Genomic DNA, 25,083 nt, shown 5'->3' with positions numbered 1-25,083 from the left:
CGTAGTTAAACTTTAAGCCAAGGAAATGGTCCCTATAGAGGTCCCTAACTTGATAAAGTACCTAACTTGGTAAGGTCCCTAACCTGGTGATTAAACCTTAAGTTAAGAGACAAGAATGGTCTAAAACCCTAAGAAAATGACTATCGGGGCACTCAGATTCTTTCTCTACCTGAGCAGCCCGCTTGATTACTCCCTAGTCAAGTGGACTTTCACTACTAACCCTCTGCTTGCTAATAAACCTCTGCTGGCTTAACACTATTTGTCTCAGTGTTTGAATTCTTTCTTACACTGAAGATAAGAATCAAAGCCATTCTCCGGTAACATATGTATTCAGATTTTTAACTTTTAAATATAAACAACTTTATTGAAGTATAATTGATACTAAGCTCATATTTAAAATGTACAATTTGATGAGTTTCCACATGTGTACAAATCATCAGCACAATCAACAAACATTTTTATCACTCAAAGTGTTTCCTCATGTCCCTTGGTAATCCACCTCCTCAATCTCTTTTCTCCATCTGAAATTCCAAGTACACAAACATTAGAACTTTTGATAGATCCTTGAGATTTTATTCATTTTCCTTATTCGTTTTTCTTTCTGCTTTTTACATGGAATTTTTATTGCTGCTCCTTGGAAACCCTATGAGGCAAGATTTCCTCTTTTCTTTCATTTCCCCTTTTCTGGCCCTTCCCCCTTCCATGACTTCCTTCCTGGAGCTCCAGCCTATCCCATCTTTTCTGTGGTACTAAAGACAAAAATAATGGCAGAAATGTCTGTGAATTTTAACTGCTGGGCCCTAGTGGCACAGTTAAGAGCTTAGCAGCTAACCAAATGATCGGCAGTTCGAATCTACCAGTGGCTACTTGGAAACCCTATGGGGCAGTTCCACTCTGTCCTACAGGCTCACTATGAGTTGGAATCAACTTGGCAATGGGTTGGGCCCTCTGCAACTAGGCAGTTGGGGCAAAACTGCTAGAGGAAAAAAACCTGAGAATCTTAGTACCGTGGGGATTCCTTCTCCACGTTATGACTCCCAGTCACAATCTTCTTGGTTTTCTTTTTCAGTGTTGTCTTAGTCATCTAGTGCTGCCATAACAGAAATACCACAAGTGGATGGCTTTAACAAAGAGAAATTTATTTTCTCAAAGTCTAGTCGGTTACAAGTCCAAATTCAGGGCATTGGCTCCAGGGGAAGGCTTTCTCTCTCCGTCGGTTCTGGAGGAAGGTCTTTGTCCCCAAACTTCCCTTGGTCGAGAAGCTTCTAAGGCATGGGGACCCCAGGTCCATAGGATGCGCTCTGCTCCTGGTGCTGCTTTCTTGGTAATATGAAGTCCCCCACTCTCTGCTTGCTTCCCTTTCAGTTTATCTCTTGGGAGATAAAAGGTAGTGCAGGCCACACCCCAGGGAAACTCCCTTTACCTTGGATCAGGGAGATGACCTGAGTAGGGGTGGTGTTACAATCCCACTCTAATCCTCTCAACATAAAATTACAATCACAAAATGGAGGACAACTACACAATGCTGAGAATCATGGCCTAACCAAGCTGATACACATATTTTTGGGGGGACATAATTCAACCCATGACAAACATTTTAGGTAGCTGTTTTTAATTTTTGTTGCACTCAGTGGGAGGTTTACATTACCACATTACCACTCAGCTGGGGGGTTTACATTACCACAGCACAGCCAGAAAGCCTCAGTGACACTTACTTTTATTTTATGAAACAATTTTAAATAAATTAAAAATATTATGCAAAGAACTAGAAATTTTTTGAATTAAAAAAATGGTTACCTGCACCTTTAAACCTATTTCTTTAGCTCAGAAGAATATTTGAGTTGAAGATTTGGGGCCGTTTTTTTGCTTATTTGAAAGTAATAACACTAAGAGAAGTTGAAATGGCCATTTGGAAATAGGTTTCAGTTGGGAACTCCCTCCCACTTGGTCCCCACTTGGTTGCACTTGATAACTCCTAGTTCTGCTCTTGGACATGTGCCTAACGAACCAACGAATTAGATTATTATAATTTTGAGGCCTTTATTAATTCCTTTGTATAGAAGATAAGCAGTTCGAATAATATTCTTAAGAGCTCTTTTAATTGTTTAGCAATGATGTGTGAAGTGTTCAAATGGAAATCTCTCATTGCCTCCCAGTGGCCTCTAAAAAATTTAATTCTGCTTTCCTTTTATTCTCACAATTACTGTTAGTCAAACACTGAGAAGAGCTTGAATGTAAAGAAATGGGAGGTGAGAACAATTGGGTCAATTGTACTTTTTTAGAATGCTTTTCATTTAACAAAACAGTATCAACAATAAGCCACATAGTACATATTTAATAAGTATACCCACTCCTCATTTATCCACATGGTTATGTTCCGAAGACCAGGTCGTAATGTCAAAATCAGCATTATGGGAGAGTCTGGCCACACCCCCAACTTCATTTTTGGCATCAGTGTCCTCTGCCTTGCCTCTCCACCTTCCCATACCTTGCCCAGAGACCCGCCTCAGCCGGTGGCCCCCAAGCCTGCAGGCAGGTGAGGCCCGGCCACCTGAGCCCAGCAGAAGCTTTGCAGTTGGCAGAGAAGCCTCTTTGGAGACTTACAACTACCTGCCTGACTCCTGCGGCCCCAGCTCCCACCGCCTTCTCGAGGCCTAGACACTGAGTCTTACCGCCGACAGGCCCAGTTTTTCTGCCCAACCCGGGTAACAGGAACAGCCAGCAGCTTGCACAGCCTCAGTTCCTCTCACAAACCTTTTCGTCCTTCTCCCTCTCTCAGCTCGGGATAGTTTGTAGGTGTGGTATTATGGAGCATCTCTGGGAGGAATGGAATGCTTCTGAGTGCCTCCAGTGGTTATAGAAAATTTTACATTGATGTGTGTGGTGGTTGGCTCACAGATACCCTCCTGCGAGGACTGAATAGTTCTAGCAATGAGCTAGCAACATGACTCCCAAAATTCTTTGAGCAGCTTTTATTCTCGTTGCTCAGGATTCCAGCTTATGGCCTCCTGGAGTTAATTGCAGCCGCTTGCCTTTCCTGCAAAGCCAAGTTGCTTTTTATGGTCAGAGGGGATAAACAGAGACTGAATAGGAGACCTATTTCTGGGTGTTGAAAGGGACTCTGTGTTGTTGGTTGAGGGGGAAATCACCCGTCATTCCCTCATGGAATGATGATTTCTTGGGGCTGTTCTCTTATTTGCACTTCCTGTATTCAACTTAAATAGTAGAAAGGCTAACAAAATAACTTGGTAAACTGAAATTCTACGATGGTAAACCAAAATTTGTTAGTTTACTGTTGAATTGATGTCGGTATAGGATGGTTATAGGAAGCTATAGGGTCGCTATGAGTCAGAATCGACTCACCAGCAACGTGTTTTTGTTGTTGTTTGTTAGTTTATAGGAAGCATGGAGCCCTGCTGGGGCAGTGGTTAACGTACTTGGCTGCTAACCAAAAGGTCGTTGGTTGGAACCCACAAGCTGCTCTGTGGGAGAAAGCTATGGTAGTCTACTTCTGCAAAGATTTACAGCCTTGGAAACCCTATGGTGCAGCTCTGCTGTGTCCTACAGGGTCTCTATGAGTTGGAATCTACTTGAAGGCAGTGGGTTATAGGAAACATATTAATTTGGGATTCAAGTTACAACCCTGCAGTTCTTAATAATATTCTCTGGGTTGAGAGTTATTTGCTTGAGGAAAGGGAGAAGGGAGTCTTCCATTCATTGAGTGGGGCTCCTGTATGAATATATCCACAATACAGCTATTCTCATTGTATAGTTGCTAAAGCAAAATTTTAATGTTATAAGATTGCAAAAAAGGTTTATAATTGCTGTAGTTTGTTTTATTACATATTGTTGTTGTTTATTACATATTGTTGTTGTTTATTGCTGTCAAGGTAGTTCTGACTCACCGAGACCCCACGTGTGCGGGGTAGAACTGTTCCATAGGGCTTTCAAGGCTGTGATCTTTTGAAGCAGATCACCAGGCCTATCTTCTGAGGTGCTTCTGGGTGGGTTTGGACCACCAACGTTTTGGGTAGTAGTCAAGAGCTTCACCCTTTGCTCCACCCAGGGACTCCTTATTATGTATCACTGGTCATATAATAGGTTAAAATATGTTAGAGAGCTGGTTCCCTCCACATTCAAGGAAAGAAACTTGGCTTCAGAGAGGTTGAGCACCTGGTACCAGGCCACACGCCCATGAGCAAACATGAGCCAGGGATGTTTTCCCTAACCTACGCCACCATATTTATGAAATGTAAGATTCTTGGTTAGGAATACAAGAACAAAACCCCAATTTATAGTAGTAGCATTATGAGAAAATATCTTCTCTTTTACAATAACTTTTATTTCTGGGGAAAAGAAAAACCTTATATCAGTAGATAACATACTGTCTAGATAGTTTTCACTATTATCAATGGATTACACAAAATGTACAAATGCGTAATACTTTTTTTTTTTTAATACAATGAAATGACTGTTTTTGGGGGGGGTCCTCGTTCTGCCAAGGGTGATGTAAACCTTCTACAGCTGATCCCTTCCATCGAATGCAACCAAAATAAAACAAAACTACTGAAAATGCTGAAAAATAAATGAAACCCTGCAGATTGTAGAGAATCAAAATGTGTAGAAGCAACCCCGTGGTGGTAAATTTCATAAATACATATATAGAAAAATTTTATTCCAATTCTAAAAAATCAATGTACTGCTCAAATGACTTTCAAATAAAATGGAATTCACTTGTATCTAACAGCTATTTAAAAAAAAAAAACAAAACCCAGTGCCGTAGAGTCGATTAGACTCATTTAAATTAGAGGATCACCTTCACAAGTAGGAGTGTGCTTTGAATTCAACACAACACACGTGGAAACAAGTACTGAAAGGTCTGATGACTTTTCCACATTTTATCCCAAGATGTTGCTGCCTTTGTGCCGCTAAGAAGCAATCAGTCATTTTCCAGAGGGATAACAGTACCCAAGTCAACTTGACTGCACACCTCAAAGAACGATTTCCCTTTTAACCGTACTATCCAGAAAATTCCTTAAATTTTGAAGGAATGAAATAACACTTAAGAGGGAAAAGTGTTATTTCATTCCTTCAGAAATATTGTTTAGCCATTGATTACTATGTATCAGATACTATTCTACTCGCTGAGCAACCACATACTACACATTTCAAACTCAATGCATCCAGGTAAGTGTATTGTAATTTTAGAGTGAGGACTCTGAGGTACATAGCATTTAAGTAATTTGTTCTAGTTCCTTCAGCCCAAAGGTAGAGCCTACATGTGTACCTTTGTCTTGCTGGTTTCAAGGTCTGTCTATGCCCTTTCTATTATGCCTGGAATATATAGAGAAGGAATACTTGGGACACATTCATACAAAAAAAATTTGTTGTGTCTCTGAAATTCAAATTTAATTTGGTGTCCTGTATTTAATCTGGTAACCCTAGTAGGGGTGGTCTCCCCATGGCCAGCAAGAAGGCAACGTGTTGTCGCTTGGCTCCTATTCTTTTTCTTGTGTGTTTCAAAATGCATACACATATGAATACAAATCTGCTCTAAGAAATCTTTCGTCCAAGAACTATTGTAATTTGTTTTGAAAGACATTGTTATCAACACAAAGGAGCAAGAGAAGCATGGAAATTTCCTCCCTATCTTTTCTCACCCTTTCCTCCCTCCAGTTCTCTTTTATCACTCCCTTCCATTCTTCTTTCACATTTTACTTCCTTACTTCCCCCTTTGTAAAGTACATATTTAGGCCCAGGCGCCGTGATAAGGGTTGCGGAGGATCTTGAAGATTTGAAAAGGAAATCATGGGAAGTGTCTTGCTGGGTAGTGTTGTCCCTGGGGAGTGTGGGAAGGACTTTTCTCCCCACAGGAGAGGATGCTGGGTCTGAGGATGTTGGAGAAGTAGAAGTTACCTAGAGGAGAGGGAGGTAGAGAGCTGGCCTATGCAAAGCCACAGCGGCTTGACTGGGCCTATGGGGGTTGGAAAAAAGCTAGAACTGGATAGTTTAACTTGAAAAATAGGTTGCACGGATCTAAATTTGAAAGCTGACAGAAACTTAGAGATTGTCATCACATTCTCTTGTTTTAGATTAAAAAAAAATAATAATAACAAAACTTGGAAAGGTTATGTGGCTAACCCAATATCACAGAACAAATGAGTGAAAGAATTCAAGATAGGAACCCATTTGTCCTAAACCTCTACCTGATAGGAACCCTTTGGTTCTAAAGCCTCCCCTAGTGCTCTCTCCACTAGACCAGGGTTGGAGTCTTGCCTTCCCTTAAATGCACATACAGTGTATTTCTTATAACACAGGAGGAGCTGTATCCCACAGTGTGGCCCTGACACGTTTCATGAATAAATAATATTGAATAAATGTTCAATTAATGACTAAATCAGACAATTCGTTCAGATACATGGCTTCGTTTGATGGGAGCAACAACTCTCCATATATTATCGTTCTTAATTCCCAATGTTCCTTTTTAAAATTGTAAATGTTAAAAGAGTTTTTGTAACTTGTCTCAGAGTCCTTGGTTAATAAGAGAAGGTCTCTGCAAAGCTCTCTCAGTTCTACCCCTTACAGACTATGTGGCTGGGGCCCCTTCTTCAGTCTCAGAGACTACAAAGGAATAATGCATCCATGGTTGTTATCAAGATTTCAGAAGGAGCAGACCACCTTAATGTAGTGGAAAGAATATTACCTTTGGGATTAGAATCAGATGGGGGTTGAAATTCTGTCCTGACCTGATTTTCCTCATCTCTAAAATGGAGATAATACTTAACTCACAAAGTTGTGAGGACTCAGTGAGGTAATTATATACAGCCCCCCCCCCATCTCTACTCAATAACCTAACTCAAAACTTAAGTTTTTTCATCCCACACCCCTCCAGGTCAGTTTGTGGTTAACTAGTAAGCTCTCTTTCTTATTTTTTCTACCTTCTCATCTTTCTCTTTCTCTTCTTTCTTTTTTCCCCTTCTTCGGTTCCTTTTCTTTTCAATGAGATATATAAAAGGTTACCAGCCACGATTATGAAAAGTGAACTGGCAAATGGAAGATGTAACCAGTATACTTAAGGCAACTGTTTTCTAATCTCCCTGTTCAAACAAACACACAAAATCTTAATTAATTAAATTTAAAATTCACGTGTTCAAATGAAAAATTTTTTGAACCCCCCCCCCTTTTTTTAACATTCAGGTACTAGCGACAGCACTGGGAACGTGAGGGTCGCTCCTGATGCTGTTGTGCGGCTCGCCCAGCACTTCCCCCAAGGAGACCCCACCTCCAGGGACCCTCCTCAGGGCGGGGTGGCTCTAGCCCGGTGGCCGAGGCGGGGGTGCCTAGCACCTACTGCGCGTTTCATACCCCTGGTGCCCTCTCCACACCGAGTCACGGCAGTCACCACGCAGCCGCCAACCCGACTGCCGCACCCTGGTTTCCCACGCAGCCGGCAGAAACCGGCTACCCTCCCGTGGGCACGTGGTTAACAACCTCCCAGCTCCGGGGCAGTCGGCATCCTCTGAGCCCCTGGTTGCTGGGGACAAAACTGCTTGTATGACCCGGGTCCACTTACCCCAAAGAAAGGCTTTTGCATCCCTGGATCCCGGACAGCTGTAGGCAACCCCTCGAGTCCTCGGGTCTCTTCCCACTGGACCAGGGATGCCTTGGGGCCCCTGCTCTGCTCTGGGAAATGATCAGATGAGCGGGACCTGACAGGGGTCTCTGCAGGGAGGCTCCTGCCCTGCCCAGACCTTCTCTCTACTTTGGACAAAAGCAATCCTGATCTGTTTTTGTTTTTGTAGTTTTGTTTTTGATGGGCATTGGGGATAGGAAGAAGATTGTTAAATTGGGAAAGACTGTCTTCCTCCTCCCGGTAATTTTGCTTTTTCTCAAGTCAATTTTCTTCAGGGCGGGGAACTACAGACTAGCAGTCAGGAACCTGAGTTTGAATTAAGCCTCTGCAGCATTTTTGCTGTGTGACATCAAATCACTGAGCTTTTCTTTAGTTTTTTTTTTTTTTTCTCTTTAAATTTGTAATATGAGGATGATAATATCAACACCACAGGGTCATTGTAAGGATTACATAAGAATGCATGGGAACGCGCTGACACGTAGTAGGTGCTAGATAAATATTTCTTCTGAAATCATCCAAAACAATCCCTGCAACTTAAGGAAGAAGGAGGAGGGCCAAACAGCTGAACTTACTCAAAACACAAGTTAGAGGATGAGAACGGAAGGCTGGAATTTAGGTTTCCCACAGGCGGACTGCAGAACAGACCATGAATTGCTCATATGCAAGTTCAAGTTGAAGCTGAAGAAAATTTAAACGAGAGAGCTAAAATACGACCTTAAGTATATCCCACCTGAATTTGGAGACCATCTCAAGAATAGATTTGATGCATTGAACACTAATGACTGAAGACGAGACAAGTTGTGGAAAGACATTAAGGACATCACACTTGAAGAAAGCAAAAAGTAATTAAAAAGATAGGAAAGAAAAAAAAAAGACCAAAATAGAAGGAGAGACCAAAATAGAAGAGACTCTGAAACTTGTTTGTGAAGGTAGAGTAGCTAAAACGAATGCAAGTAATGAAGTTAAAGAACTGAACAGATGATTTAAAAGGGCAGCTCAAGAAGATAAAGTAAAATATTATAATGAAAAGTACAAATACCTGAGTTAGAAAACCAAAAGACAAGAACATACTTGGCATTTCTGAAGCTGAAAGAACTGAAGAAAAAATTCAAGCCTCATGTTGCAATTTTGAAGGATTCTATGGGCAAAATATTGAATGACTCAGGAATCATTGAATTCAGATGGAAGGAATACACAGTCACTGTACCAAAAAGAACTGGTTGACATTCAGCCATTTCAGGAGGTAGCATATGATCAAGAATTGATGGTACTGATGGAAGAAGTCCAAGCTGCACTGAAGGCACTGGTGAAAAACAAGGCTCCAGGAACTGACAGAATACCAACTGAGACGTTTCAACAAAAACATGCAGCGCTGGAGGTGCTCACTCATCTATTCCAAGAAATTTGGAAGAGAGATATTTGGCCAACTGACCAGAAGAGATCCATATTTGTGCACATTCCAAAGAAAGGTGATCCAACAGAAAGCAGAAATTATTGAACAATATCAGTATCGCACACAAGTAAAATTTTGCTGAAGATCATTCAAAAGAGGTTGCAGTAGTACGTTGACAGGGAACTGCTAGAAGTTCAAGCTGGACGAGGAACGAGGGATATCATTGCTGATGTTAGATGGATTTTGGCTGAAAGCAGAGAATACCAAAAGGATGTTTACCTGTTTTATTGACTATTCAGAGGCATTCAACTGTGTGGATCTTAAAAAATTATGGATAACATTGGGAAGAATGGGAATTCCACAACACTCAATTGTGCTCGTGCAGAACCTATCCATAGGCCAAGAGGTGGTCGTTCGAACAAAGCAAGGAGATACTGCATGGTTTAAAATCGAGAAAAGTGTGTGTCAGGGTTGCATCATTTTACCATACTTATTCAATCTGTATGCTAAGCAAATAGTCAAAGAAGCTGGACTATATGAAGAAGAATGTGGCATCAGAATTGGTGGAGGACTCACTAATAACCTGTGTTATGCAGATCACACAACATTGTTTGCTGAAAGTGAAGAGGACTTGAAGCACTTACTGATGAAGATCAAAGACCACAGCCTTCAGTACGGATTACACCTCAACATAAAGAAAAGTCCTCACAACTAGACCACTAAGCAACATGATGATAAAATGGATAAAATTGATGTTGCCAAGGATTTCATTTTACTTGGATCCACAATTAACACTCATGGAAGCAGTAGTCAGGAAATCAAGCGACATATTGGATTGGGCAAATCAGACCTCTTTAAAGTTGTAAAAAGCAAAGATGTCACTTTAAGGACTAAGGTGTGCCTGACCCAAGTGATGATATTTTCAATAGCCTCGTATGCATGTGAAAGCTGGACAATGAATAAGGAAGACCAAAGAAGAATTGACACCTTTGAATTGTGGCATTGGTGAAGAATATTGTATATATAATGGACTGCCAAAAGAATGAACAAATCTGTCTTAGAAGAAGTACAACCAGAATGCTCCTTGGAAGCAAAGATGGAAAGACTACATCTCACATACTTTGGACGTGTTATCAGGAGGGATCAGTCCTTGGAGAAGGACATTATGCTTGGTAAAGTGGAGGGTCAGTGAAAAAGAGGAAGACCCTCGAGAGATGGATTGACACAGTAGCTGCAACAATGGGCTCAAACAAATATAACAATTGTGAAGATGGCATAGGACCGGGCAGTGTTTTGTTCTGTTGTACATAGGGTTGCTGTGAGTTGGGACCAACTCAACTGCACCTAACAACATTTCCTGTCCAGAGCTCTTTCCATCTCCTGCTCCTCTGTTTGTTCATTCAAATCCAGTGGACACATGTTTGGAGTAAAAAGACCCAATCTGAATCCTTGGCTGTATTGTTTCCACAGTTGACTAATCTCGGGCTATTTATTCTGAAAACATTTCAATGCCTGTGATGTACCTACCAGTTACTGTAGAAGGTGCAGGAGACCCAAAAATGAGAACATGGCCCCTAACCTCATGGAATTCATATTCTTGCTAGAAAGTCACATATACAATACAAGCAAAAGCAATTAACAATTTTTTTGGTGATATATAGAGTATGGTGAAAGGAAGGGTTCTTCTGATTAATGCTAGGGTCAGGGAGCATTCCAAAATGCTCAGTGAGAGTGAGCAGGGACTTGAAAAGTGGCTTGGAATGTACTACCCAACCTCAACCCCAGGACTGATCTACTTACTCTCCCAGCTTCTGAGAGTGTTGATGATTGTACTTTAAGTGAAAGTTTACAAATCAAGTCAGTCTCTCACTTATAAACTTATATACACCTTAGTACATACTTAGTACATACTCTCAGCCTGCTCCCTCCTTCCAGTCTCTCTTTTTGTGACCATTTTGCCAGCTTCTAACCCCCTCTACCCTCCCATCTCCCCTCGACGGAGATGCCAACATAGTCTCAAGTGCCCACCTGATGCAAGTAGCTCACTCCTCATCAGCATCTCTCTCCAACCCATTGTCCAGTCCAATCCATGTCTGACGAGTTGGCTTCGGGAATGGTTCCTGTCCTGGGCCTACAGAAGGTTTGGGGACCATGACCGCCAGGGTCCTTCTAGTCTCAGTCAGACCATTAAGTCTGGTCTTTTTATGAGAATTTAGGGTCTGCATCCCACTGTTCTCCTGCTCCCTCAGGGGTTCTCTGTACAGCTACATTTTAAGCCTTTTTTTTTTTTTTTTTAACTTCTTTGCAAAACTACCTCAATTGTGATTTGAGGCTTAAAACCTGATCTTTTATAAATTTTGTTCCTAATAATTATTTTATTTTCAGTGTCAAACTCCTAACAGTACTTTGTCTAAATATAAATTTCATTTAAGAAATAAGTGGAGCATAGTCTTAGGCAGGGGTTACTGTCTAAAGTTAAAGCACAGGGTTAAAATCAAAAAGAGTCAAACTACACTAAAAAACTCTGTAGGGAGGTGCCCCATTGGAGACTGGCACATCGTTTTTCAGTTGAGATGATTCCAGCTATAGTTAGTGTATTTTTTCTTCCTTCCTTTACTCCTCCCTCCCTCTCTTCCTTTCTCCATTACTTCTTTCTTTTGAGTGTCAGATGACATAACTGGCTCATGATGAAGGGATAAGTGGTTTGTAAAACACTATCAAATGCCAGAATCACACTCAGCGTGTCCAACAGTGGGTGAGGCACTCTGGAACCAGAATGCCAGAAAAACAGATTCATGGTTCCAATCTCAGGCTCATTTTGCAACATATGTTACGCCAAACATTTGTACTGAACTGTGTAAGTACATCTCTACTGTATTATATACGTTTGTAGCTATAATGGAGCTGTAGTGGCGCAGTGGTTCAGAGCTTGGCTGCTAAACCAAAAGGTCAGCAGTTGGAATCCACCAGCTGCCCCTTGGAAACCCTATGGGGCAGTTCTAGTCTGTCCTAAGGGGTCGCTATGAGTTGGAATCAATTCGATGGCAATGGATTTGTTTTGGTAGCTATAATCAGAAGTATCACCAGTATTGCATTTTAAATATAATGACTTGGGACCTGGAAATATTTGGGAAAATGAAAGGAAATTATGAGTGCTCACTACTTACAATGAAAGGATCTAAATGCAAACAGATTTACGGAAATTTAGAGAAAAAAGTTGGAGCAATAAATGTAGCCAAATTGGCCCTTAATTTAACTTTTCACCTATCAAATTGGCAAATATTAAAGACATTAAAGCCATTTTAGTGAGGGTAAACTGGAATGAAAACTCTCGTAAATTGGTGAAGAGACTGTAAATTGGTATCAGCTTCAAAGTGCGCAATTTGTCTCTCTATTTTTTTTATATACATATAATTAGTAGAGCAAAAAAAAAGATAGGTACATATACTTTTTTTATTTTGCTTATTTTTTAAATGGAGGTATAAATTATATTCAAGATAAGTTTAAAGTGTACAGGTTTTAAATATATAGCACAAAAAAGTTATATATTATACAGTTATATAACTACAACCGGATGAAGTAATAGAATTTTTGTTTTAATCATTGCTGGAAGCATCCTTCTGTCTCTTTCCAGTCAATAATCCCCTACTCCAGAAGTAAACTCTTTTGATTTCTACCATCATTGATTAGTTTTGTCTGTTTTTGATCCTCATATACATATACATACATGTCATCTTTTGTGTCTGGCTCCTTTAGTGCAAAAAAAAAAAAACCTATCTATGAGATCCAACTATATTGTTGCATATCTCAGTAGTTCCTTCATTTTTATTGCTCTGTAATAGTCCATTGTCTGAATGTGCTACAATTTACTTATCCATTTTTTCTGTTAATGGACAGTCTTGTAGATATTTGGTCAACAAATGCTCTCATTTCCCTTGGAGGAATTTTCTCATTCCCCTAGTAGAGGAATTGCTAGGTAATAGGGTAAACCTGTTGCTAGGAGTTAATTCCAACTCACAGCAACCCTAAAGGACAGAGTAGAACTGCCCCATAGGGTTTCCTAGGCTGTAATCTTTATGGAAACAGACTGCCATTTCTTTCTCCCATAGAGTAGCTGTAGGGTTCGAACCGTTGACCTTTTGGTTGCAGCCAAGCGCTTAACCACTGCACCACCAGGGCTCCTCAGGTCACAGTGCAGGCATATACGTGTGTGTTTGTATATGTATATAGTTTTTATTGATACTGGTAAATATTTTCCCAAAATGGTGTGCATCAATTTACACTCCCAACTGCAATTTATGAGAGTTCACTTGTGCCATATTCTCAGCAATACTTCGTATTGTATTTTATTTTACCTGTTCTTGGAAACCGTAGTGGCATAGTGGTTAAAAGCTATAGCTGCTAACCAAAAGATCATCGGTTTGAATCCACCAGGTGCTCCTTGGAAACCCTATGGGGCAGTTCTACCCTGTCCTCTAGGGTTGCTATGAGTCTGAATCAACTTGATGGCAGCAGGCTTATGAGGCATAGTGGTATCTAACTGTCATTTAATTATCTGCTGAGTAAGAATATTGAGGACATTTTCATTGAATAAGAAAGGTACTTATTGGCACTTTTCTAAAGGGCCCATTTCAGTCTCCTGCTTTTTTAAAAATTAGCTTGTCTTTTTCTTATTGATTTGTAGGAACTCTTTGTATATTCTGGGTAAAAGTCCTTTGTAACATATGTTTTAGATTTTCATTTTTTCCTTTCATGGTTAGGGCCTTTTGTGTCCCATTTAGGAAGGTTTTACCTTTCTCAGTGTTATATTCTCCTATGTAGTCTCCCAAAAGTTTTATTGTTTTTGCCTTTCACTTACAGGCCTATGAAATACCTCAAGTCAATATTTGTTTATGGCAAGAGGTAGGGGTTGCATATTACTTTTATAGTTAAACCTATTGCCGTCAAGTCAATTCTGACTCATAGCAACCCTATAGGATAGAGCAGAACCACCCCAGTTTCCAAGGAGTGCCTAGTGGGTTCAAACTGTTGACCTTTTGGCTAGCAGCCATAGCACTTAACCACTACATCATCAGGGTTTCCCCTTTTTATAGATAGGAAGGCAAAAATTAAATACATTGTCCCCAGACACCCTTTTCCTCAGTAATGAAGTCACTCCTGAGGTTCACCTTTCAGCCAAAGATTAGACAGGCCCATAAAAAAAAAATGAGACCGAAGGGGCACAGCAGCCCAGGGGCAAGGACTAGAAGGCAGGAGGGGATAGGAAAGCTGGTAATAGGGAACCCAAGGTCGAGAAGGGAGAGTGTTGACATGTGTGGTTGTTAACTAATGTCATAAAACAATATGTGTACTGTTTAATGAGAAACTAGTTTGTTCTGTAAATCTTCATCTAAAGTACCAAAACCCAAAACCAAACCCAGTGCTGTCGAGTCGATTCCGACTCATTGCAACCCTATACATCTAAAGTACAAAAAAAAAAATTAAATGGAAATCATTGAGGCTTTCACACCAATTCAAATTTATTAAAAAGTCCTACACCAACAACATCATCTGTGCCATCCTACTCTTGGAGTGTAAGAGTAAACCACTCTCTGTGTGACAAGAAGATGGTTCTATTTCTTTTTAGTGGTCTCTACTTTCCCCCACCCAAATCCAGTCTGCTTTGTCGAGACAACAATCACCACCGTAATTCAACCTTCCACTTCCACAGTACTTGCCCAGAGTCTCTATCATGCCCTTGCAAAATATTCAGATTGATCATCCCTATTCTGTTCTCCTTCCAAAACATGTCACAGCAACCCATCACGTTCCACCTTCCTAGAAGCACACCTGTGACACGAATTTCTTTTCATTCCTGCTATCCCAAAGCTACTGGAAAAAAGACAACAGCCTTCTCTTTTTAAAACTTTTATTAGGCATTGCTAGATGACACTGCATGATGTATTGAATACACCATGTGAGTAAACAGCACACCACAGAAATCCATACAATGGTTCATACAGTGACAATCAAAATAGTTTGATTCCCATTATAGTTTTTATCCAAGTGAGATCTTATTTCATAATTAATACTACCCTTCCATTCCAAAACAATCAACCAAAAACAATTTAAAAAGCCCAACCACAAAAAAAAAGGCCATAGGGACAGTATCAAAAGTCCAAAATTGGACTCCAAAATACCACAAGGTATCCACCTGTTGAAAGGCATGTCCCTAAAATTGTGTGATAACATTTGGGTTGCTTTTACTGCCAGCAGCAAGTGAGACTGCATTTTCTAAGAAGCAGTACACTGACACACATCCACTGAAAATTGAGGTAATAGATTTTTAAAGTTCACTGCTTAAAAAAAATTGGTTAATTTCCAGGTCCTGTCCAGCAGGACGTATCTGTTGCCAGGATTCTTTTCCTTTTTTTTTTTGTCGAATATTTATACATATTTGCATATGCAGCCTGTATATTTTTTTTTCTAAGCACATGGTTTGTTTTAATTATTTATCATACATTCATCAGTAAAAGTTGAATTATATACTATGGTACATAAAGAATACAACAAAACCAGTATTTTGTATAAAGCTGAAACAAAAGGCACTGACCAAGAAGAGCAAAATAATAAATTGTACAAAGTGGCCTGATGCTGATAAAGCCCACTGTGAATGAGTAACAACATGTAAATAGCAAACACCACTCTAGCATCTATATGGAAGTATATTACAAATAAAATATTGCCAAAGACCAGTTGCAGGGAATTGGTCAAATTCCTGAAGTACCATATAGTTGCTTTTATTTTCAGTGCTTCTTTGTAATTTTGTCTTAATTGGAGCTATAAAGACTGACAACCATTTCAACTGTTACTTTAAACTTTAATAATCAGCATCTTTTTTGCAGTTTTGAAATAAATTTTGATGAAAATGGCTTCAATTTCTGGTGTTTAGTATCTTTTTTTTTTTTAATGTTAACTTAAAATGAAAAGTGAATTTAAGAAAAGAAACATTGGTTAAGCTGATGTTCTAGAGATAATACAGTGGATTAAGGAAGCAAATGCAGTCTATACACATGCCTAAAGATACACTGTTTCCTTAGCATTTAAATAGAGGGACCAAAAAACACTCACAAAAATTACATGGCTCTTTAGATAAGAAATAAAGTCAAGTGAAAAAAATAAGGCACTAATAACATATATAAACGTTAAATACTCTCATCACACAAGGCAGTGTATGGAAGACTAAGGGGACTACACATGAGTGCTATTGGAAAAGGGGAATGAACCTAGTTTCTCTGGATTTTATTCAGTAATTCCTTCCATTCTTTTTGTAATGTTTAAACACAAAATGATGCAGGAACCTAAATACTATGCCAAAAATCACAATTCACTGAAACAACAGCATGAAATTATGAGTTGGGAATAAAAAGCTGATTACTTTTGACAATCTAAGAAATTAAGGTCTTAAATATTTCTTATTTTCCAATATTTTCATCTCAGAATTTGTTTTTTTCCTTTCCTACTTATTTTCAAGGCATTCTACATAAGAACATTAATATTGGCATTTTTTAACTGTATTTCTACCTGCCTCTTTCTCAAAATGTATTCATAATAGTTTCCTCTATATAGTTTTATGGATACCAAAGTTAAGAACATTACTAATGTAGAAAAAGTTCAATAAAATTGCATAAATATTTCCAAGTATCATTGAAAAAGCAAAGGAAATAAAGTCTTTTCAACCAGGCTCATTTTAAACATGACAAATATTATGACATATTTGAAAAATGGCTACACATTTTACAGGAAACTAAAATTATGCAATATAATGACACAATGAACAAGACCTGGTACCAACTACTGGTGAAAAACATTCATTTTACAATTAAGAAATTGCTCTTCATTTGCTATTTTTCATGAGAATGTAATTGAAATGTGACATACTCTGATAATTCAAATAGGAGATGACAATTATTCCTTGGAATTGTAATTTCTGGACATACAGTAATCATAGATTAAATATAAAAAAAAAACAGCCAAGAGTTTTTCTTTTTAACATTTTATATTCTTTGTGCAAAAAAGAGAATGTGAATAATTTAACTGCCCAGTTTAGCAGTAGGTATACATAGATGTAAAAATGTATTTATTGTATAGAAGTGTCTTATAATTAATTTTGCTTAAAATATAAGCAACTAACTGTTGTGGTTTCTCAATAATATGTTAAGAGGATTTAATAGCATTTCACTGCAGCTGTTTTTACTGTTCTTTTTACAGAGAGTTATTTTCTGTGGTCTCAGAATTTACTATTACATACTAATAATTGCTTCTATGAGCAACAAGATTGTCAATTAATTTTCACATTAAAAATCTGTAACATATTGTCCTTGTCAAGGTACATGGTAATCTAAAAACCTTTCACCATTCTAGGTTTCATATGAAATACAAGGCTGCTCTACTTTATTAAATGTCATTTCAATACCCATTATGATGAAAATGACCAAATATCAAAAGTAAGCTATTGAGGGGCTGCCACATGGAACTTTAAAAAAATTGTGTTTTTGAAGTTGGTAAGAAAAAGGGTTTGTAGTCAACTGATAAAAGTAATGATACTTACATACAAAATTGTCTTTATAAAGGAACATTGTCTTTATAATATTTGTCTTTATAAAGAATGCTGCTTTTCTATAGGCTGAAAAAGAAATTCAGATATTTGTATCAAAGATTTAGGTGGTATTTACTTAAAAGAAACAATAAAACTACATTTGGACAAAAAGGGAGTAATATGTTAAAAAAAATTCACTTTTAGGATTTGGCTGGATTATTGAGAATATTTCCTCAGCTGGGTTATGACGCAGATACCTCACAAATTTGCAGAAAACCAATGACCGACAGCACAGCTTGAAAGCCACAGGGGAGAACTTGATATTTCAGCAATTTCTGGGGCCCTTGAACAACCAAGTTAGATTTTCCTTTGACCTTTTCTGTGTCATACACTAAAACTATCCTAAATATATCTTTTCTTTACTAGTTTGAGTGTGGTTTACATCTAAATCATGTCCATGAACAAGTTGAACATTTGCAAATGAAAAATGGCTTCTCGAGGTCTGGAATATCAGTTACATTCGATGTGATCTACTATAGATTATCAAAAAAGTTTAAAAATGTTCCAAGAGTATGAATATACGGTTGAATTTTATATACAAACTCTACGTGACATAAATCCAGCCCCAATTGGACTTTCAAGCTGTAGGACTTTTTGCTGAAACAAAGGCTATAAACCATATTATTTGGCCAGTCTGGATGAATCATGAATGACTTTAGGTCAGTTGGATGAATGCCCATATGTTCTTTCTGTCCAGCTAATGAGTAAACATAATATTGACTTTATGATACCATGAAGCAATTTCTGAAACTTAGTTTTAGAGAATTATTAGGCCCCCTGATCCAATTTACATCTTCAAATTCCTTCAATTTACTTCTCATCAGAGGGCTAGGCAGGGTTCTCCAACACCTATCAAGGACAGGGAGAAGTGCTTCCGGTACTCCTGATGTCTTCCAATTTATAGGTAAAATAAGCCAAGGTAAATTATGCTCATTCCCAGAGCTAAATTATGGCGTCCTTTCAGTGTTTGAATTTCATATCTTTAGAGTCAAAGGGACAGAATTTATTCCATGCTTGACCAAGACAGAAAGGGGCCTGGGAAGGCAAAAAGTAAGAAAACCAGGAAATCTGAGAGAAAACACAGATTAATGTTGAAGAATGTAGAAATCAGTTCACAAGGCAGGGAAGTCATTTAAAGATTAATGATGGAGAAGAGTGACAAAAAAGTGGCATAGAACCGAAAAAGCATTTTCTATGCTAATAAATCTGCAAAATCTAAGCGATGCAGAGTTAAACACACGTAATAAAACGACTTTTAGAAGAAAAAGGGAAGTGCCAAAAAAAAAGGCAGCAGCAATATTTTGCGTATTTTTTAAAAATAATTTATTGCCTTTTAAATCCATGTTGGTATTCTCACTTCTTCAGCTAAAAAAAGGAGTAGTTTGTAATACACATCCTATGTTTCTAAAATTGGCAATATGTATGAGGATCTATAAGGTATATGCTATATTAAGGCTTCAGCTAACCTTCCAAATAGACAATTACAGAAGTCTCACTTTATTGTGACTCTGTTACTTAGATTTGGATGAAATCAAGTGAAGTTCCAGCCTCATGACACTGATGTACAACAGATGCTCCACAAGGTACTTGGCTATGAAATGACTATTAGTTCTATCCTCAAAACGGTAGTCGCAAAGGGGTTCCACTTCATTTCTCCCTTCAAGGTCTGTATTATTGATTTTCATACAAAAGGAAACTTTTCACAATCTAGAATACTCCCCAAATTTTGTAACTCTGTGATTTTGTTCAGACCATACTTTAATGCTTCTATCAAATTATTTCAGGTTTATCAAAGTAATAACTGTGGATATTTATACTAAAGATGTGATTCTTGGAAATTATTTTCTATAGGAGAGAAATATCATAATTAAATTATAATGACTTGAGCAAACAAAATATGTTCATACTGGCTATTGGTGGCAGTTTTGATTTACCATGTTTCTGGTCAGGAAAACTTTCGCAGGTTTTGTGAAATGCAGTTAAAACTTTCAGGAGAAATTAACAATATTTTAAACAAATATCCAAACTAGGTTATTAAATTATATAACATTAATGAAATTGTATTTGCTATATTTGAGCCCCTGATACCAATCTCCAAGATTACTGTAATTTCAGAAACTCTGCGATATATTTTTTAGGTATGTTTTGCTGATTTGAAATATTCAGTCTCTGATTCCCCCATATTTAAAGAGGTGACACATATTTGCTAACACTGTTATTCTTTTTTCTCCATTGAAATATACATGTCAGTTGCCTTAACTTTGCCAATAAATTACTTAAATGGCACAAATATTTTAAAGTGCATTATTCAATTTTAAGGCTATAATAGGTATTAACACACAAAAAAATAAAGATGACCATGGGAAAATTTACCTTAAATAGCTGGGATAGATTTTAGCCACAAATAGGAAAATATAAGCACACAATCCAATGTGAGGATTCACATTAAGGCATGTATGCGGCTGGCTCATACAGTGAAAACTGTGAGAGCTGGAACTTGACTGCCTTGTTTTTCTGGGTCTTGTAAGCTTTCCACCTTTGACAAGGTGCAGTCTTACTACTTTTCTATCACTCTTTATTAGTGAAAAGTAGTTGACTTTTCCTTTTCTGACAGGTTTCTGCCTTACACAGGTTCCTGCTTTTGCAGGTTTTATTGTGAAAGCAAAATCTAAAATTGGTGTGAATTTTCTTATTTTTGAACTTAATAGAGTATATCAATTAATGTGATTTAGGCCACTAACTTCTTACATTTATAAATGTTAATAGGCAGCATGAAAAGTTTAATGTAGAAACAACTGTGTTTGTTTAACAAGGGAGAAGCCAGACTGATGTATTCTAATGTGACAATGGTCAGGAAGGAATGCTGATACTTTCCATGCCAGAGTGAGGTTTTCACCTCCTCTTGTCTCTCGTCCTCTCTTTTAGTGAGGAGGAGCTAGAGTAGCAGAGGAGTGGAGAAAAATGAGGCTGGGGAGGGTCACAGGGACCGAAAAAGATTATAGTGCTTTGTGGGTATTTTTGGCCTACTGGACTACCAAAAAACCAAAACCAAACCCGTTGCCGTCAAGCTGATTGCGACTCATAGCGACACTAAAGGACAGAGTAGAACTGTCCCACAGGGTTTAAAAAGCTGTAGGTATTTTTGGCCTACTGGAACAGAGGATATATATTTTGATGGCGGGATTGGAAGATAAAGGTTCACTTGAGACCCTGGGGCTCAAGAGATGGTGGGTGGCAAAGGATTGAGAATTTCTTGACAGTTACTGAATCCTGATAACAAAGCAGAGAAAGTACAAATGAAGACAGCATGTTGTAACCTGACTGGTATTTAATCATCTTTGATTGTTTTCCTGTCTAGTCTAGTAGGATACAATAGCATCTACCAGGAGATCAACCTGTGGTGACAACAGGATGTTGCTTGTACCAAAGGGTATGTCCCCTCTCCTCTTAGTACCTCACAGGCATATTTCTAGGAAACTGTTGGAATTCACTGTAAAATAAATGTTTCCCATTATTCCACACTTATAAATACTCCAACAAACCACCAACCCTTACCCACAGTCTGATTTATTTTTCTCTGGATAATTATGGGTATTTGTTATTGCCAACATATTGCTTCCCACTTTGGTCACTGGCATAATTAAGTTCCTTTGCGGAGCAACATGCATGAACATGGATAGTTTTAAAAATGTGACAAACATCATCTATTTGGCTTGACTGTTTCATTTAAATCCCCCAAGTTTTAAAACTAAGCAATCCAAAAATCAATGCATATTTCTCACATCATTATAGACATAACATTTTATTTTTATTGGAAACAGATTAACTTTATTTTATAATTTTTGGCAAGGAATTTTTTTGGCTAGTCAAGCAGGGGGAAAATTATCCTGCAAAAGAGGCTCTTCTTTAAAAATTATGCATAATCTTTTTTTCTCCAAGAGAATGATCTCAATTCCATTATTTCTGTGATCTCATTCACTGAAAATGCATTAAAAATTTTGTTACAAAATCGTATAAAAACCAAATTTAAAACTCTATGGAAATGTTCGCACAAGGGCACAAAAATATACATACATAAAAGGATCTTTGCTGAAACTTTGTTGGTCATAGAGAAGTGAAAAAAATCTCATTGTCCATTCAATAGGGGACTAATTAAATAAATTAAGATACAACCCTACAAAGGAATATGCAGTAATTTTCAAAAAGATGAGGTAATTCTATTTACACTCTTATGGAAAGGTGTCCACTGCTATACGAAAAATGAAAAATAAGTCACAGGACAGTAAGAATATTATTATTCTATCTGAATAAAAGTAATACACACTCTGACACTTACACATACACACACATATTTGTATATTTGTAGACAGCGTCTGGAAAGACACACACCAAACCATGAACAGTGGTTACCCCTAGCAAATAAGGGGCGGGATAAGCAGAAGAACATGTATTTTATAATTTTATGGTTTGGTGTTTTTAAAGAAGTCAGTACTAAATTTAGAATAAAAACAAATACAAAATGACAAGCCTTTGCTAGAAAGACATTCATTTTATGTGCATGCATCTTTTCCTACCTAAAGTAGTTTTTAGAATTTACTCTAAACGTTACTACAATAATTTTACCTTCAATGTTGGCACTAACATATAAATATTCTGTTTTATTTTCATGATTTTGATAAAGTTTAGTAAAAAAAACTCACAAATAATTTTAACCCATCAGCAGGGAAAGACCAGATATATATCAACTTGTAAAAAGGAAAATACATTAATTAAAAAAAATCTATGCAATAGAAAAATGAAACACCTGTAGACCACAATGCACACTACCTCAAGCACTGATAGACTAGCCTTCACTGTTTGATGACACTGCTTTGTAATAAAAATATTGGGAAGTTTTCTAAATAATATAAAAATACCTCCAAAAGATAAATTACTTAAAAAGAAAGGAATAAAAATCCCTGAGTAGGCCAAAGACAACAGTTACAATAACCTAAGAAAATAGATTATCCAGACAAGAGAGCATAAGTATTCAATCAGTTGGTATATATGTCTGTGGCATATATATTCATATGCAGCTATGGAAATATTTTCTGTACATACATATGTATAACATACATATACACACTCACTCAATTTAGAATTGACTATATTCACATATCACCAAACTAAGGCCTAAATCCAGGAAAGACATATTTATAAAAATTAAGTACTTTATGATAGAAATACATGGATTTATGCCAGAAAGTCTCATTCTTTCAGTCTTTATACTAGAGTACCTAGAGGAGCCGCTCAATAAATATTTGTTCAATCAATGGATGGACAGATGGATGGATGGATAGAGGAATGCAAAGATGAATTTGTGAAACCAGAGCATCACATTGTCTTATATTATGCTATATTTTAAAAATACACTATTCCAGAACCATAAATGGCACACCCTTCTTTAACTGGAATAGACAACTAGTCCAAAAGCTATAGATAACTATTCCAATTATTATTCAGAAAAATGGAAGTGTGCTGGCTTGTTATCTATGCAAGTAAATGTCCTTATTACAGACTTTTTAGGTCAATCATAAATGACAAATGTTCTTATACTCTGGAGCCCAACAAAGACAAACTATCCACGTTAATGCATGTTTTATCACATAACCTATTTCATGTCAGGCAAGGGTGCTGACAAATAAATGCTACATCTACAGCAGATAGCTAACTTTAAGGATTTGGAGACAATCAGGTATTTCAAGCTTTTTATGGGTGTTTTCTTCTTTTCTGCTGATGAACTTTTGTGATAAAAACAAGTATCAGTTCAAATACTTGACCTTTTTCTTGTTTTTAAAGACTTCCCAGCTTTGAAAAACTTCTCAAAAACACTTCCTTCATTTTTTTGTTTCCTTCTCCAAAAGTGGTTTACATTTTAGATATACCCACGAACACAAAAACTTTTGTTTTCAGATTACCTCCTCACAGAAGATACCAACAGATTATTATATGCATTTGAGCAGAAAACATAAAAAAGTCCTTCGAAAGTTGTATTTCTTTTTATGAAAAACTCCAGGACAAATAAAAAAGGGAGAGAAAGAGAAGGAAAGAGAAGAGGGTAGGTATTAAATAGTGTGAAACCTTGACCTAAAGCAGAATTACCTGTAATTGCTAACCTGATAAAAATTTTAGCAGAATAGGGATTTGTTTGAAGGGTTAAGCAATTCTCCTTATACCAAACTTGTTCTTTGGATTAACTAACTCCACCAGAAGAATTTATCTGTAAAGTGAAGCATGCATGCCAACATATAAGAAATCCGAAAAGATCAAATGCTCAGGTCTTGAGAACTTCCTAAAAGCAGCCTATCAGTTTTGCCAGGATACAAACTTTGATAACCCTTGGGTGACACTGCACGTGTGTGTGTGTGTGTGTGTGACAAAAAGAGAGAACAAGAAATAGAAAGTGCCAACATCGAAACAGGCTGTTGTGTACATTGACTTTAATTCGGTACATTACCAAACTATGCCCACAAAGGAACCATCATCTTTAAAGAGCTCTATTAAAATGTGAAAAATAGTGCAGAGGCATGGAACTAGAGAAGTACAAAGTTATTGGCCTAGTTTTAACATAGGTATTTATACATACACACATTCACACCCCTATACATATATGCTATATTTCAGCAACTCATGATTCTTCTCATTAATTTAGTCTCATTAGTTCCCTTTTGGGCATTGAGATTTTTAAGCAATTATGCCATCTGAAGGATGAATGAATTATACTGCATGGGCCACAGATGAAAACAGGTGCATATAGTGAACCTTCATCTTCGGAAAAGTGGCCTTGCTTATTGGTACAGATGAGACGTCAGCTATTCACACCAAGTGTCACAAGATGGCATGGAGGGAGGTTCAGGGCTCAAAGACAGTCCAAGCAATGCTCAGTAGAGGTGTACTCAGAACAATTCTGAGGAAAGTTGGTTCTTAATTAAAATATTTTCTTCAAAGAGCCATGAAGAAGGTCAAAGTTATGATACAGATGCTTATAGTCTATGAAAGTGACCATTTTTTTATAAGCAGCAATTTGTATAGGGAAAGAGACAGGACACTATGTTGGGAGTGCACCGTAGCTAGAGGCATTGTGGCCTGCAGAGAACCATGAGAAGACAAGATGGCAGAAGATTCCTCTCAGTGATTTTCAAGATGTGGCTCACACATGGGTATACCATTCTGCATAGCTCCTACCCGGACCAGCATAGTTCAGATGAAATCATCTGCATTTTACCAGTGCATACCTGTCCGCGATCGTTTTCTCTGTTTTTTACAAAGGCAATAGATAGGAAATACAAATAAACCTATGGGTTAAAAAAAAAAAAAAAAAATTAATTAAAACTAATTAGGAGGAGAAGTATTTAGGCTTATATATTTTAAACTCCTCAT

General features: G+C 37.6%; 1 protein-coding gene across 1 annotated transcript in view; it reads right to left on the bottom strand.

Annotated features, from left to right (window-relative positions):
• Positions 1-11,295: 11,295 nt before the first annotated feature.
• Positions 11,296-25,083, bottom strand: part of RNF217 (ring finger protein 217) — a 155,214-nt gene continuing 141,426 nt past the window's right edge. Inside the window, exon 6 of the mRNA XM_064290429.1 lies at positions 11,296-24,998. Within this exon, the coding sequence (XP_064146499.1) occupies positions 24,925-24,998 (74 nt within the window). The 3' untranslated portion in view covers positions 11,296-24,924. The remainder of the gene's footprint in view (positions 24,999-25,083) is intronic.

Source organism: Loxodonta africana, chromosome 1 (assembly GCF_030014295.1).
Source record: "Loxodonta africana isolate mLoxAfr1 chromosome 1, mLoxAfr1.hap2, whole genome shotgun sequence".
In the NCBI taxonomy this organism is placed as follows: domain Eukaryota; kingdom Metazoa; phylum Chordata; class Mammalia; order Proboscidea; family Elephantidae; genus Loxodonta; species Loxodonta africana.
Note: the sequence above shows the minus strand (reverse complement) of the source record. Positions and strands in the feature narration are given on the sequence as shown.